This window comes from Myotis myotis, unplaced genomic scaffold (genome assembly GCF_014108235.1).
Source record: "Myotis myotis isolate mMyoMyo1 unplaced genomic scaffold, mMyoMyo1.p scaffold_m19_p_11, whole genome shotgun sequence".
In the NCBI taxonomy this organism is placed as follows: domain Eukaryota; kingdom Metazoa; phylum Chordata; class Mammalia; order Chiroptera; family Vespertilionidae; genus Myotis; species Myotis myotis.
In genome coordinates this window covers 525,744-540,338 of record NW_023416315.1, presented here as the reverse complement: position 1 = coordinate 540,338, position 14,595 = coordinate 525,744, and the positions used below count along the sequence as shown (strand labels likewise).

The following is a 14,595-nucleotide window of genomic DNA, read 5'->3' as shown; positions in this document are numbered from 1 at the left end:
CGTATTTATAACGGGTTAATAAAGTTTTTACCGTGAAAAAACGTTCGCCGGTGTCAGCGGCCACCGAGTTTGGAGGGTCGGGCGTCCCAGTCGGAGTTTCCCAGGGAGCTCCGGGGGGTCTTGGCCTGGGTCCCGGCCAGGCAGGTCCGCAGGTGCCCCCAGGCCCTCGCTGCCCTAGGTTTTGTCCCCACCCCGTCTGTCCCTGCTCAGACCAGCACAGGGGACACACGTGGCCAGGTCCCTCCCCGCCGGCTGGGCTGGGAAGGGACAGGCAGGAGGAGGGAGACCCGGACACGCTGGGAGGGGCTCTGACCCTGTGACTGTGGGCGTCGCAGGACACGCTGGTTTCCAGGAATCCCGAGTGTGGTCCTTAATAAAGCACCTAAGTCCGTCCTCATTCACGTTGGGTGCGAGCCTGGGGGTGGGGGTGGGGGCGACCTGCAAAGTCCTGAGCCGGACATGAGGGGCCGACCAGCAGGGGGCGCACTGCAGGGGCGGGACCTGGCCCACCAGGGTCAGATTCCTGGGCAGGAGCTGTGGGCCCCCAGGTCCGCCTTCCTGGGCACACGTTGCACACCCGCTTCACCCCAGCCTCTGCTGCAGTCACACCCCGGTTCACTGCCGCCTAGCGCCCTCCTCTCACACGGCGAGCGCGTGGCCTGCCACCTGGCTGTCCTGCCCCCACCCACCCCGCCCTGCCCCCCACACTGCGGCCGGGAGTGTGGGTGCTGCTCCCTCACTGGGTCCCGGCCACACAGGTGCCAGGCACCACCTTCCGGGCCTCGACCAGCAGGTGGACGCTTGTGCCGCGGCGGGCATGTCCTCAGACCCGCTCCTCTGGCGGCAGCTGCCCAGAGAGGCCTTCTCGCCCAGCGGCCGGACTCCGGCCGGAGCAGCGCTCGGACGTCCGGGCTGAATGTGATGTCAGTAACATGGGAAGCCTCGGGGACGAGCAGAGGCAACGCTCATGTGTCCACAACACGCCTGCGCACACATGCGTGCACACGGACACGCGCACAGGCACAGGTGCGCACACGCCTGGGGGAGCCCTGGTGCCCCTGGCATGTCTACTTCTTCACGTGCCATCGGTCCCTGGTGCCTGGACGCCGCCTTGTCCCTCAGGAAGGCGACCCATTCCCTGTGGTGGGTCGGGTGCCAGGATCTGGGTGAGCGGGTGTCTGTCAGGACAGTGAACACGGAGTCGCAGGTCTCTCCTGGGGACCTGGCCGAGGGGGGCTGGCAGCCATGGGGTCTGAGGGGAGGGAGCCCCGGGAAAGGCTGGGGGCTGTGAGATCGGTGGCCTGCACCCCATACACGCCGGGGGCTCAGACCTCGGGCACAGCTAAGGGTGGGGCAGAGTCAGGAAAAGCAAACGGGTAACCCTTCGAGGAGGAAGGGATCGGGGAGCAGGAGGCCTTGTGCTCTGGGCGCAGCTGTGCCAGGGGCCCGCAGCCGCAGGGGCAGAGGCCGAGGGGCGGGAGGAGGGTGGGGAGCAGCCCTGGGGCGTCTCTGCGAGAAACCCCTGCCTAGCGGAAGGAACCGCGAGTGAAGTGAGGGCGGCCCAGCCCAGGGGTGATGGACACTGGGGGGCTGTTGGCCAGGCAACCTCAGTGCCACAGCCACTCTGGCAGGGGGACGGGCGGCGCGCGGGGGTGGGGGGGCCACAGAGGTCCACGCAGGAGCAGGTGCTGAGTAGGCTGTTTATTTGTTTACATCGTGCGAGCCTGAGTGACAATGCATCCCACACCCGGCTTCCTGCAGCCACTGGCCGCCTGGCGACCGTCTCCAGCCCTCACCTCCCCCTCAGCTCCTGCACACGCACCCCTGGCGCCCGGAGCGCCCTGCGTGTCCCAGGGAGAAAGGCTCCCGGGTGACTGCATTTCCCGGGGGGTTGGTCCCGGCGGGATGGTTCCCGGCGGTATATAAGTTACCAGAGCACAGGTTCTTGTGTAGAAAAATAAACTCGGTGAATAAATAGACTACAGCTTCAGAAGCAATAGCGGTGGAGTATTCAGCGCCCCTCACCCCTCTCACGGGGCTAGTGTGTCGGGGCTTAACCGTTTCACTGAAGGAGCCGGTCAGGCTGCGTCTGCTTTCGGGAAATACTGATCGCAGTTGGGGTCGCCGATGACCTCCTTGGACCCCGCGATCCTCTGCCCGTTCCAGGGGTACACGCACCAGCAGGCCCCTGTCTCTCCATGCAGGGACACCATGCACTGTAAAACAGGGGGGCCAGGTCAGAGCCGCACCCCACGGAGAGCCCAAGGCTGAGGGCTCAGACCCCGGGCACCACCCCTGCGGGACCGGCCGAGGGCACACCCCGCGCCCTTCAGCTCAGGTGTCCAGTGCGTCGCGGATTCCACACGCGTGCAGCGCGGTGCGGGTGCGCCCGGCGTGGAGTGCGCCCAGCTGTCTGCTCCGAGGCCCCACCGGCTGGGGCAGGTGAGGGACGGGAGCGCCTGGTGTGGTGTCCCCGGGGCAAAGATCGGGGCTGTGGGGGGCGTGTTTGGGGCGGGGCGCAGCCGCAGGGGGCGGGGAAAGCTGGCTCTGGGGGATGGGGACCCGCCCCAGGCGCGCACCTGCTTGGAGTGGTACAGCCCGTTCCTGTGGCAGTTGGGCAGGTAGAACTTGTAGAGGCCGTCGCCCACCTTCGTCCGCTCCTGGGCCAGCTTGGCCAGAACGTCGTAGAGTTCTCGCTGGCAGGGGTCCTGCGACAGGGGGAGGAGAAGTGACTCCCCGCCCCGGGGTAGGACAGGGGGCTGTGTGGACGCGCCTGTCTCCAGGGGGTCGCATGGCTGTCTTGGGTGGTTACGAGGAAGGTTGGGGGCCGTGCCCTCCCACCCTGAACACCCCTAAACACCCACGGGAGCTGAGAGGTCTCCTGACTCCCTCCCCTCCTCCGCACGCCCACCCCCCACCCCCACCCTCACCCCCACTCCCACCCAAGTGTGGCTCCTGCCTAGCGGGGAGGCGAGCGCAGCCTCTGAATGGAGACTGTAGCCACGGAGACTTCTAGCCATTGCCACCGAGGCCGGCACCTCCGGTCCTTTGTCGCCCTCAGGTGGCAGAATTAAGCAGGGCACCCCAGACGGGGAGGGCGGGGGAGGGGCGGCCTGGGTGGGGGTCAGGTCTTGCAGGTGGAGGCCTGGGGGGACGGTCACAGAACATTGCGCGGACTTGATGCTCCGCACTTTGGCTTTCGGGGCAGAAAGGCCTCGATTTCATGTTATGCAAATGTCACTGCAGCGCTTAAAGGGTGCAGGTGTGATGGGGAGGGCGGCTCCGTCCTGCGCGCACTCCCGCTCTGAGCTCAGGGGCACAGGGGGGCGGCCTGTCCTTCTACCCTCAGCGGAGCAGAGGCTGCCGAGCGCCCCCCTAAAGGCTCCGCCGAGCTCCGCTGAGCGATGCCCGCTGGGCCGCGGGGAGCGCCTCCATCCAGCTCGGCACAGGGCGACGCCTGCACCGGTTCCCGCCCGCCGGCCCCGCCCCGCCTCACCTTCCAGTTCTTGATGTCGGAGATCCCGAGCGCCCGGATGCTCTCGTAGCTGCTGAGCGCGCTCCACACCGAGGGCAGGCCCTCCGGGTTCGCCTCCTCGGCTTCTGCAGGTGGAGCGACCGGCCGTGAGCCCTCCCCGGACGGGAGCCACGGCTCCACCCGACCTGCCCTCCGCTCCCCGGCCCGGCCCACGGGAGCGTTTCAGTCACCCGCGGAGGTAGGAGAGGGTCACATGCGACTGCCCCTCCCACCCAGGACACTGGCTGCCCACGTCCAGGGTCTACCAGCCGTGGGCAAACTACGGCCCGCGGGCCTCATCCGGCCCGTTTGAAATGAATAAAACTAAAAAAAAAAGACCGTACCCTTTTATGTAAGGATGTTTACTTTGAATTTATATTAGTTCACACAAACACTCCATCCATGCTTTTGTTCCGGCCCCGGTCCAGTTTAAGAACCCATGGTGGCCCTCCAGTCAAAAGTTTGCCCACCCCTGGCTCACCACGGGGTGTCCACGGACCCGCGGGCAGGGCCTTCTGCGCTCTCTCCGTCTCCCCTCCCTGCCCTGGGGCTCCTGACAGGCTGGGCCCCACACTCCGGGTGTGGGCCGGGCGGCGCCCCCCTGGCTACAGGCTAGAGGCCGCCCCCTGCGCCCAGGCTCGCTCCTCCGCCCCCGCCCCCCGGGTGAACTCGCTGGAGGGAGGCGGTACCTGCGGCCTCGGCGCTGGGCTCGGTGACCACGGACTCGGGCATGCAGATGCCCCGGCCCCGGGACAGCGCCAGCAGCGGCCGGGTCTCGCCGGGGCGCGGCTGGCAGGTGAGGCCGCTCTCGCAGCGCGCAGAGGTCATGCCGCAGGCCTCGCCCCGGCGCCGGGAGCACATGGTGCAGCAGCCGCAGCCGTAGGGCCGGGCTTGCTCCCGGCAGGACGCGGGCACCGGCGGGCAGGCCGCCAGCTTCTCGGCGGAGCAGGGCGCGCACTGCCACAGGTGGGGCTCCTCGGCGGCCGCCTCGCCGAGCAGGGCGGCCAGCAGGAGCAGGAGCGGCGCGGCGGCGGCGGGGGCCGCGGGCATGGCCATCGCGGGCGGCGGGCGGCGGGCGGCGGCGGGGCGGGCAGTGGCTGCAGCGGCGGGTGCTCGGGGCCAGGCGGACGCTGCGGGTGATGCTCGCCGGGAGCCGGCGCCTTATGAAGGGCTCGGCGCGCACCTGCCGGAGGTTAATGATCGGCGGGGCCGCGCGGGGCGGGGCGGGGGATGGGGGGGGACCGGGTTCAAAATAAGTTTGTTTTGCTCTGCGCTCCAGGCCCCGCGCCAGGCGTGGGCGGGAGCGTCAGCGCGGGTCTCGGCTGTTTGTCCGGTTGTTGTGAGTTCCCGCCCGAGTCTTCACCGGAGCGCGTGGCCGGGGCGGCCCGTTCTGTTCCAAGGAGCCCGGCTGGGCCACGGGAAGCCCCTGCCCTTTCCTTTCTTTTCTTTGCTTTTCTTTCAATATATTTTTATTGATTTCAGAGAGAAAGGGAGAGGGAGAAACATCAATGATGAGAATCATGGATCGGCCGCCTCCTGCACAACCCACACTGGGGATCGAGCCCACAACCCGGAACCCTGACCTCCTGACTCCTAGGTCCATGCTCAACCACTGAGCCACACTGGCCAGGCCTCCACGCCCCCCCCCCCCCGCCGTTTTCAAATGGGGAAACCGAGGTTGGGGAGAACAGGGGCAGCCGCTTAGGACTAAGACTCCGGCTGGCCGGCTGGTTCTGCAGGAAGGAGGCTCCACCTGGAACTCCAGTCTCCCTGCCTTTCCCAGGAGGGGGGGCAGGAGCGTCCTTCCCTGGGCGAGGTGGGCAACTGCACCTCCAGAGAGGAGAGGGCTGGGGCCGGACAGAATTCGAGGCTGCAGGGGCACCCAGACCCCAGCACCCAAACCCCCAGGCAGCCAGAACCTAAGCACCCCAGACCCCAGGCACCCAGACCCCGGGACACCCAGAGGCCGGAGCACCCATACTCCGGGCCCCCTGGGACTTTCTGACTCAGACCAAATGTGTATCGGGAACCAAATACCAAGGGCTTCTCTTTAGTTAAAATTCCTTTCTTGGATCTTCTCCTGGGTTGCAAGACAAATGTCCCAGTCCCTTCAAAGACCGTGAGGCGGCCCCCCTGTCCCCAGGAGCTGCAGGTTTTCTGGGGAGCCCGGTCCCCAAAACCAGGCAGCCCTGTATGTACTGAGATGAGTAAACACGCGAGTTAAGTACAATTTCCAAGTAAAAATGGGAAGGTACATGCCCGGCCGGCGTGGCTCAGTGGTGAGCGTCCACCTATGAACCAGGAGGTCACTGGTTCGATTCCCGGTCAGGGCACAGGCCCAGGTTGTGGGCTCCATCCCTAGTCAGGGGCGTGCAGGAAGCGGCTGATCCATGATTCTCTCTCATCATTGATGTTTCTCTCTCCCTCCCTCTCTGAAATCAATAAAAATATTTTTTTAACGAGAAGGTACAGGATATGCCCTTGTCTGTGTTCAGTACCCCGTATGAATAGCCCCGTCCCTGTCCCTCTGGCTGGATTGGAACTCTTGAGAAGAACAGGTAAGAAACCAGTCAGTGCCTCCTGGGGGAGGGAGGGCAGTCCGGAGACGGAGGGAGAGGCCGTGTCCCCTCGTGCGTCCTGGGCCTCCTGGCTCACGTCACCCTGAGACTCCTAGTTCTGTGCACGCAGGCGCTCACACTGACAAGAACAACACACTTAAAATTAATGTGCTGAATCCTCTCAGCTGTGGGGCTCCAGGCTGTGGGTGCGCCCACAGGCACAGCCTCTCCCAGCAACAAGCAAAACAAGGTCATGGAAGGAAGGGCCTGGGGTGCAGCGGGGGGCAGACAGCAGTGCAGGGGATGCAGTGGGGGGCAGACAGCAGTGCAGGGGGTACAGTGGGGGCAGACAGCAGTGCAGGGGATACAGTGGGGGCAGACAGCAGTGCAGGGAGTGCAGTGGGAGCAGACAGCAGTGCCCGGGGTATAGTGGGGGGCAGACAGCAGTGCAGGGGTGCAGTGAGGGGCAGACAGCAGTGCAGGGGGTACAGTGGGGGCAGACAGCCATGCAGGGGGTGCAGTGGGGGGCAAACAGCAGTGTCCGGGTGCAGTGGGGGGCAGACAGCAGTGCAGGGGGTACAGTGGGGGCAGACAGCAGTGCAGGGAGTGCAGTGGGAGCAGACAGCAGTGCAGGGGGTGCAGTGGGGGCAGACAGCAGTGCCCGGGGTGCCGCGGGGGGCAGACAGCCATGGGGAAGGCAGGAGGCTGGGAAGAGGGTGCTGTGTTTAGGGAATGACCAGGGGTTCTCTCTCTGGGGAGGATCTAGGGGCAGAAAAACAGCGAACCCAGACTTTCCACGGGAAGGTGACGTGACAAACGCCGTGAGGAAGGAGAGCACAGCCAGCTCGAGAGGCGGTGGATGGTCCCCGAGCGGCCAGGACTCACAGAGGCCGGTGGGAGGCCGGGCACAGCTGCAGGGAGACAGGGAAGGCCCAGGACGGAGCCTCCTGCACAGGACGGAGCCTCCTGCACAGCCCGTCCCCGCAGGCCTTCCTGAGGCTGTGCCAGGCCTCCCGCCCCGGGGCCCCGGAGCGCCCCCCCCCCCCCGCCCTCTCCCTCAGGGCCCATGGTGTCCTCTCCTCTGAGAAGCTCCCCGGGCTCCTGGGTGGGCTGAGGCGCTCCCTCTGTGCCCGGGGCTGCCAGCAGGTGAGCGCCAGGGGAGAGCTGCCTGCACCCCCTGGGCCTGTCTCCCCGCCAGGCTGGGGGCCTGAGGCTGCCCTGCCCAGCACCAGGCCCACGTGACCCACCACTGGACCCCGAGAGCGGCTGCCCTGGTCACAGGTGCAGGAGCAGGGAGGGCGGTTTGGGGGGCTGGGGTCACCCTATGGACTGGTGCCCAGCTGCCCAGGCCTTGGGAGGGAGCCCAGCCTGCAGGCATCTGAGGTGGGGGTCAAAGTGCCTTCAGCTCAGGGCAGTCGGGGCGCCCGGGGTGGGGGAGTGCGGGGCTGAGTGGTAGTTGGGGCCACAGGGGAAGTTTCCGACGCTGCCCCATGTGGACTCGGGTATAGCAACTGCTCCCACTGGAGCTGCGAGCCGGCAGATGCCCCCAAACCCGCCCCCTCCCCGCGGAGTCAGCGCCCGCTGAGCAGGGCGCCCAGGTAGCCCCTGTGCTACCCCAGGGGGCACCACCCGCGTGGGACACGCTCAGTGTTTGGCAATCATGTCAGCACCCTTCCCATCACACGCGCCTGGGTGGCAGCACCTGTGGAGAGGGGGTCTCCCAGGGAGGCCAAGGAGCTGAGCCCCAGGATGCTGGGAGCCCCGAGGGGCGGGGCCTGGAGCGGCACTCCCCCAGCCGCACCATGGCCCCCCCAGACTGCCCGCCAGCACCTGGCTTGGCACCCTGGCCCATTCTGTAACCCCCCGGGCCTCAGTGTCCCCGCCTGTGAAATGGGTCGCACAGTCAGCCCCGAGTGTGCGAGCTCCGCAGAGGCTGGGGCGATGAGACCCGCAGGGCCTGTCGTCACCCCGTTCCCCCCTTGGCCTCCCGCCCGGGCTGACTCACGGCCCAGCCGGTGCTGGGCGTTGGGCAATCCGCTCAGAAAAACAATGCGGGGCCAAGGCCACAGGCGGCCTCACGGGAGAGGCCTGGACGGGACCCTCCGGACGGTGTTTTGAACCCTCGAGGAAGGAAAACAAAAATATGTTTTGCTCCCGGGACTGATGGGGGATGATGTCAGTGGAGTCAAGGCCACCGCTGCCCACGCAGAAGCACCCCCCCCGTCCCCCCGCCCCCCCACCCCTCCCCCCGCGAGCCAATGTGCAAAGGCACCGGCTCTTGTCACATCATCACGCCCAGGGCCTTACTGTGCCCACCGCCCGCCAGCCCCTCCAAACATCAGGTCCCCTGACCAAGTCCCCCCACGGGACCGCCCCCCACGACTGGCAGGTGCTGTGGTGCACCCCCCCCCCATGAGCACAGTCTGCTTCTCTGACCTGGCAAAGAGCAGGGACCTGGCACAGAAAGGGGGGCAGCCTCCTACATTAGGGGGGCAGCCTCCTACATTGGGGGGCAGCCTCCTACATTACAGTCTCTAGTCCCTTGTGGGGGTGTCTCGCTCGCATCACAGTGTGCATTCACGGGGTGCAGCCAGCAAGCAGGCATGGAGAGTTTGATCATGAATGGGTGCTGGAGTCTTTAATGCTCTTTCTGTATCTCTGGGGATGTCTGTGATGTCTCCTTAGCCGGTTGACACGATGGATCACATTGATTGATTCTTGAGCCTTGGACACTTGGTCATGACATATAATTTTTTCATATCTTGTTAGATTTGATTTGTTATAAGCAGACACAGGTGAGTATATACATTTTTTTCTATATGTTTTTATTGATTTCAGAGAGGAAGAAGAGGGAGAGGGAGAGAGATCAATGATGAGAGAGAATCGTGGGTCGGCTGCCTTCTGCACGCCCGCTACTGAGGATCGAGTCCACAGCACAACTCTGCCCGACTGGGATCAAACTGTGACCTCCTGGTTCATCGGTCGGCCCTCAACCACTGAGCCACCCGGGCCGGCCTGACGTGCTCCCATTTTATTGCGGACGTTTGCATCTATGCCCATGAGACTGGGTCTGTGGTTGTTCATCTTTGTCATTTGGTTTTGGCGTCAGGGCGATGCTGGCCTCGCAGAAGGACTCAGGAATTATCCCCTCCGCTCTGTCTCCTGGAAGACTGAGAGAAGTGTCATTTCTTCCATGAATGTTCATGAGTGTGTGGGGCTGGCTCCTGCCACCGGCTGAGCTGGGAGCCCCTGCAGGCCGTGTCCGGGCCCCCACCTGCTCCCCAGGGGCTGCCGGGTGCGCTGGGGAGGCCTGGGGCAGGTGACGCTGTGACCGACAATGTGCTGCTGGACACACACTGTAGATTTCACAATGTTTCCGTTCACAACACAAACAAAAGCCCTCACTGTCCTCAAACCAGGGTGCCTGTGTGCCAGGAGGTCAGGGCACCCGGGGGTCAGGAGGTCGGGGCACCGGGGGTGGCCGAGCGCAGGGAGAAAACAGGACACGGGCCAGCATCCAGCCGCCCCCACCTGGCAGGCTCTGGGACTGTGGACACCTGAGGCCCGCGGCTTCCCCATCTGGGACAGGATGGGCCGCACCTGTGAGCTCTATTTTTTTTTATTCTTTACTAACTACGCGTTCTTTTCAGAAAAAGTAAAATGGATTTTTTTATTGATGTCAGAGAGGAAGGGAGAGGAAGAGATAGAAACATCCATGATGAGAGAGAATCATGGATCAGCTGCCTCCTGCAGGCCCCCCACTGGGGATGGAGCCCGCCACCCGGGCCTGTGCCCTGATGGGGACTCGAACCCTGACCTCCTGCTGACCTCCTGCTGACCTCCTGGTTCCTAGGTCGAGGCTCAACCACTGAGCCACCGGCCGGGCTGAAGTGAAGTGGATGTAGCGATGTTACCACGTGCCCACCCTCCTGCCGTGGAGATATCGCCCGCTGCCATTTCCTTTTGGTCTCTTTCCGGATGTGTGTGCTGTGCGGTGTGTGTGTAGCATGTGCGTGCCGTGTGTGTGCTGTGTGTGTGCCGTGTGCGTGCCGTGTGTGTGCCGTGTGTGTGCCGTGTGCGTGCCGTGTGTGTGCCGTGTGTGTGCCGTGTGTGTGGTGTGTGCGTGCCGTGTGTGTGCCGTGTGTGTGCCGTGTGTGTGCCGTGTGCGTGCCGTGTGTGTGCCGTGTGTGTGCCGTGTGTGTGCCGTGTGTAATTTCTGAAATGGCCCCACACCGCTGTCGGTTGTACAGACTTCCCCGTGTAACAGTCACGGACACGGACGCCTTGTCTGCGTGTGCACCTGCCTGCGGTGCTTACATGGTTACATGCTTACATGGGTGCGCACAGATGCACACGCAGACCACTGGCCGCAGTCTTCCGCCCGTGGACGAGCCCTAGTTTATGGACTCGGCCTGCGTTGCTGCACTCGGGGCTCCTAAAGGTAATGTTCCCCGCCCCCCCCCGCCCCCCGGGCAGAGACAGGGGGTGCGGGGCTGGAGTCGGGGGGCCCTGCCCAGCGGGGAGGCGGCTGCTGGCTGGGCACCGGCGGGTGGGCTGCGGTGGGCAGTGCCGCCTGGACAGGACCCTGTGGAGGCCCCTCCTCGCAGCCTCGGGCCGGACCGGGGGTTCCTGAGCTTAGAGACGGGGGGGGGGGGGGGGGGCGGTGAGGTCGGCGGTTCGGGGGCTTCTCCAGGACCTGCGGGGCCGGCAGGCCGGGCGCCCTGTGAGCAGCCCCGGGATCAGTCTTCCCCTCCCGGAAATGGGGTAACAGGCTTCAGGTTTCGGGGTCACCAGTGAGGGGGGCGCGGGGGGGGCGGCGCCCGGCCCTCGGACGCGGCCTGAGCCCCCCCCCCGTTGCCTTGGAGACCGAGTTGGCGACCTCCCGTCGCCTCGGGTCCGCCGCCCGGAAGTCGGGAAAGAGGCGCCCGCAGGTGCAGCCCCTCGGCTCGCGGGCCGCGCCTCCTGCGCCTGCGCGGCTGGGGGGGCGACAGGTGAAAACCGCGTCCAGGTGAGCAGCCCCACCCGCGGGCCAGGCGGCGGGAGCGGGATGGAGCCCGGGGCGCAGGTGGGCAGCGGGGCAGGGGCGCAGGTAGACGGGGGGGGGCGGGGGGACAGGGGGGCAGGGGCGCAGGTAGACGGGGGGGCGGGGGGACAGGGGGGCAGGGGCGCAGGTAGACGGGGGGGGGCGGAGGGAGAGGGGGCAGGGGCGCAGGTAGACGGGGGGGGCGGAGGGAGAGGGGGCAGGGGCGCAGGTAGACGGGGGGGGCGGAGGGAGAGGGGGCAGGGGCGCAGGTAGACGGGGGGGGGCGGAGGGAGAGGGGGCAGGGGCGCAGGTAGACGGGGGGGGCGGAGGGAGAGGGGGCAGGGGCGCAGGTAGACGGGAGGGGGGGAGGGGGGCGGGAGGGGCGGGCGGGGGAGGCCGGTCCGTCTCGCTCTGGATCGCCCTGACCTGCAGCAGGGACTCTGGGTCCCCTACCCTTCCGCCCTGAGACCCCTGCCCCCCCTCCTGGGCCGCCCCGTCCTCCCCGGCCCCTCCCCGTCGGGCTGGTCACTGTCCCGGGTCTGGCCCCCGGGAGACCGAGACGGGAGGGCGTCCCAGGTTCCAGGGGAGAGGCAGGTGCAGGTGACGTGCAGGCCGGACCTCTGACCCTGCGCTTCGCCCCCCCCAGGGACCCCACCACCCACCACCCACACCAGGGGCCCCTCCCCAGGCCCCAGGGGCGCCTCCTGTCCTCGTTGGTGAGTGGGTGTGACCCGCAGTAGGAAACATCGAATTTTCTTAGCTGCTTCTAGAATTTCTCAGGTTCCTCGTTTTCCTGGGATTTTACTTATTTTTATTACTTTGTTCATCCTCACCCAGGGATAATTTTCCATTGATTTTTAGAGAGAGTGGACGAGAGAGGGACACAGACTGGTTGCCTCCTGCGGCACCGACCGGGCCCGGCGGGGAGGAGCCTGCAAGGAGGTACATGCCCTCCACCTGACTCGAACCCGGGACCCTCTGGTCTCCCGGCCAACGATCTATCCCCTGAGCCACACCAGCTGGGGCACAGGATTTGTTAAATTCTGTTTCCTTTAGCTTTTTATCTTGCCGGCTTCTGACACGTTTACAGAGGAGCCACCCATAGTTCCTTCCAGAACTTTTATGCCTTTGTTTTGTACATTTCCATCTTATATCCATTTGGAATTTTCTTGGAAAACGAGGTGATGTAAGGTTTTTAAATTCTTTCTTTCTGAGTAATTTATGACTTTTTAAATAGTGCCGTTGCAACCCCCGGCCGACTTGTGTCGGGGGAGGTGTGAGAACCGACCCTTCGTCTGGGTTTTTCCAAATGACCGGCCGGAGGAGGCGGAGATGAGGAGCAGCACTCCCTGCTGGTGCTTCCCGGGCAGAGGTCACCCGCCGGCCGGCCTGGGGTCCTGAGGCTGTTTTTGGGGAAAACACTGAACTGTTTCATCTGTGAGCTCTCGGCATGTCAGTGGTGTCCTGTGGGGGGACACAGGGTGTCCCAGAACATGTGTCCACGCTTCGCCGCCGGCTCTCCATCCTGAAAGGGAAGTGAGTCTCCGCAAGCACTGCCTCGTCGTTACCAGCGTGTGCACACGCTCTGAGACGCCTCGCGTGTCCGGTCACCCGCGGGTGCCGCTCCCACGAGAGAGTGGACGCGTGTCCCGCGGGGGTGACCCCGAGGCAGGGGGACCTGCGGCCTCCATGCTGGGCGAGGGCCCAGGCCCACCCACCTGCTGCCAATGAACACGCACACCTGCAGGGCGTGTCGGCGGATTTGCTTGATGCTGAGTGTAAATGTCAAGCTGATTTTATTGACGACGTTTTGTACTTCTCTCCCCCCCAAAAACATTATTCTTAATTCAGGACAGTCTGTTTTCTTTTTTAATATTTTTTATTGATGTCAGAGAGGAAGGGAGAGGGAGACACGTCAGTGCTGAGAGAGAATCATCGATAGGCCGCCTCCTGCACGCCCCACACTGGGGATGGAGCCGCAACCCGGGCCTGTGCCCTGACCGGGGATCGAACCCTGACCTCCTGGTTCACAGGTTGATGCTCAACCCCTGAGCCACCCGGCCGGGCAAGACAGTCCGCCTCCCAGTCCTGTCCCTCAGCTCAGCTCCCTGCCCCCCAGGAAGCCACACGGGTGCTCTGTTCGCACAGGTGTTTGAGTGGAGCTCCTCTGAGGACGAGGACCCGCCTTCCGCGTGGAGAGCCGCGGGGGCCGTTCTGAAGCACAGCACCCCCGCGGAGGGCTTCCCTGGCCGGAGCCGGAGCCCGCGGGGTCCCAGGTCCTACCGCCCGGGAAGGGGCCCTGGAGACGGGTCCCCGCGGCCTGGGCGTGCCTCCCGGGACCTGCCGTCCCCCGTCCTCCGAAGGCAGCGGCTTTCTACCATCTGGGCCTCCGAGGAGTCCAGTGTGCAGCCGGGGCCCGACCGCAGCCCCCAGGCGCCAGAGGGGGAGCCACCCGGGCCCACCGAGGTCCCCCACCCGCGGCGGCCACAGCCCCAGCGAAAGGCGAAGCCGGGAGAGCCCCCGGGGAGCTGGAGAAGAGGCCAAGGGCTGCCCGGGATCTCTGACACCACCGGGCGGAGGCGCCGGGACCTGAGGAAGCTGGCGGCTGTGGTAGGCCCACCCCAGCCCGTCCCCATCCCCGTCCCCGTCCCCGGGAGCTCGGGGTCCCCGGGAGGCGGCCTGTGGGGGTGGAGGAAGGGCACAGCTGGGCCTGGCGTGGGGAGGTCCCAGGCTGAGGACGGGTCACTGCCTCCAGGGGGGCCTGGGTTGTGTAGGTAAAACATGAGCCCAGCATCTCCTTGCTCCCCAGACTCCCCCCGCACTGCCCTGGGACGGGCTGATGACCACTCCTGCCCCCTGCGGCCGCCCCTGGCCCGGGCCCGGGCCCACGCCCACCAAGGGTCCTTATATCCTCGTCAGTGGGTGGGAGGGCCCCAGGCCCGGCTGCTCTGGGCTCTCCCAGCCCCTTGGGGTCCCCCTTGCTGGTCCCGAGGTTCCTGAGGGGCTGCTCTGGCCCCCTCTGTGCCCTCAGCCGCCCTCCAGAGCTTGGGTGACAGACAGTGGGGCGGTGGGGGGGGGGCCGTGCTGGCAGCCAAGCCCCTCTGGCTCCCGGTCGGGTGGTGCCCACCCACCGACGGGGGGAGGGGGGCTGTAGGGGGGTCTTGTCCCACCAGCTCGTCCAGCGGACGCCCTCAGAGCCCGCTCCCCACAGACGGAGCGCGTGAGGCAGTGGGAGGCCCGCCAGCTGCAGAGCATCGAGGAGGCCACACAGCACGACCTCACGGTGCAGGACGAGTGACCGCCCCGCGACCCCTGTCCCCGTCCTCCCGTCCGTCCCTGCACCCGGCAACCCGTGCACCCCACGCCTCCTCAGCACTTGATGCCCCCCACATTGTGCCACAAAGGGGGGCTGTTGATAAAGATCTTGTCACTCAGCCCCAGGTGTGGTCCTGGAGGTGCCACCTGAGACGAGGGGGCGGGGGGGGCAGCCGGGTGACTTG

At 65.8% G+C, this 14,595-nt stretch overlaps 2 protein-coding genes across 2 annotated transcripts; one reads left to right on the top strand and one right to left on the bottom strand.

Moving 5' to 3' along the window:
* Positions 1-1,686: 1,686 nt before the first annotated feature.
* On the bottom strand, positions 1,687-4,616 carry IGFBP1 (insulin like growth factor binding protein 1). Its single transcript, XM_036327193.1, has 4 exons — positions 4,204-4,616; positions 3,497-3,600; positions 2,580-2,708; positions 1,687-2,216 (listed from the first exon to the last, which is right to left on the bottom strand). Exons 1-4 carry the CDS (start codon positions 4,568-4,570, stop codon positions 2,079-2,081), a joined length of 738 nt encoding a protein of 245 aa, XP_036183086.1. The 5' UTR covers positions 4,571-4,616; the 3' UTR covers positions 1,687-2,078.
* Positions 4,617-12,545: 7,929 nt separating this feature from the next.
* LOC118666545 (coiled-coil domain-containing protein 201-like) lies at positions 12,546-14,393 on the top strand. Its single transcript, XM_036328973.1, has 3 exons — positions 12,546-12,631; positions 13,195-13,705; positions 14,307-14,393. The coding sequence occupies exons 1-3, from the start codon at positions 12,546-12,548 to the stop codon at positions 14,391-14,393; spliced, it is 684 nt and encodes a 227-aa protein (XP_036184866.1).
* The last annotated feature ends 202 nt before the right edge of the window (positions 14,394-14,595 follow it).

Bases quoted from the DNA above. Each gene is read 5' to 3' on its own strand.
- LOC118666545 (XM_036328973.1), top strand. From the start codon at position 12,546: ATGTCAGTGGTGTCCTGTGGGGGGACACAGGGTGTCCCAGAACATGTG. The intron at 12,632-13,194 runs GTGAGTCTCCGC...CCTGTCCCTCAG, and splicing joins CTCTCCATCCTGAAAGGGAA to CTCAGCTCCCTGCCCCCCAG. The intron at 13,706-14,306 runs GTAGGCCCACCC...CGCTCCCCACAG, and splicing joins TGAGGAAGCTGGCGGCTGTG to ACGGAGCGCGTGAGGCAGTG.
- IGFBP1 (XM_036327193.1), bottom strand. From the start codon at position 4,570: ATGGCCATGCCCGCGGCCCCCGCCGCCGCCGCGCCGCTCCTGCTCCTG. The intron at 3,601-4,203 runs GTACCGCCTCCC...CTCCACCTGCAG, and splicing joins GCCCAGCGCCGAGGCCGCAG to AAGCCGAGGAGGCGAACCCG. The intron at 2,217-2,579 runs GTGCGCGCCTGG...CCTGTTTTACAG, and splicing joins GGCTGTACCACTCCAAGCAG to TGCATGGTGTCCCTGCATGG.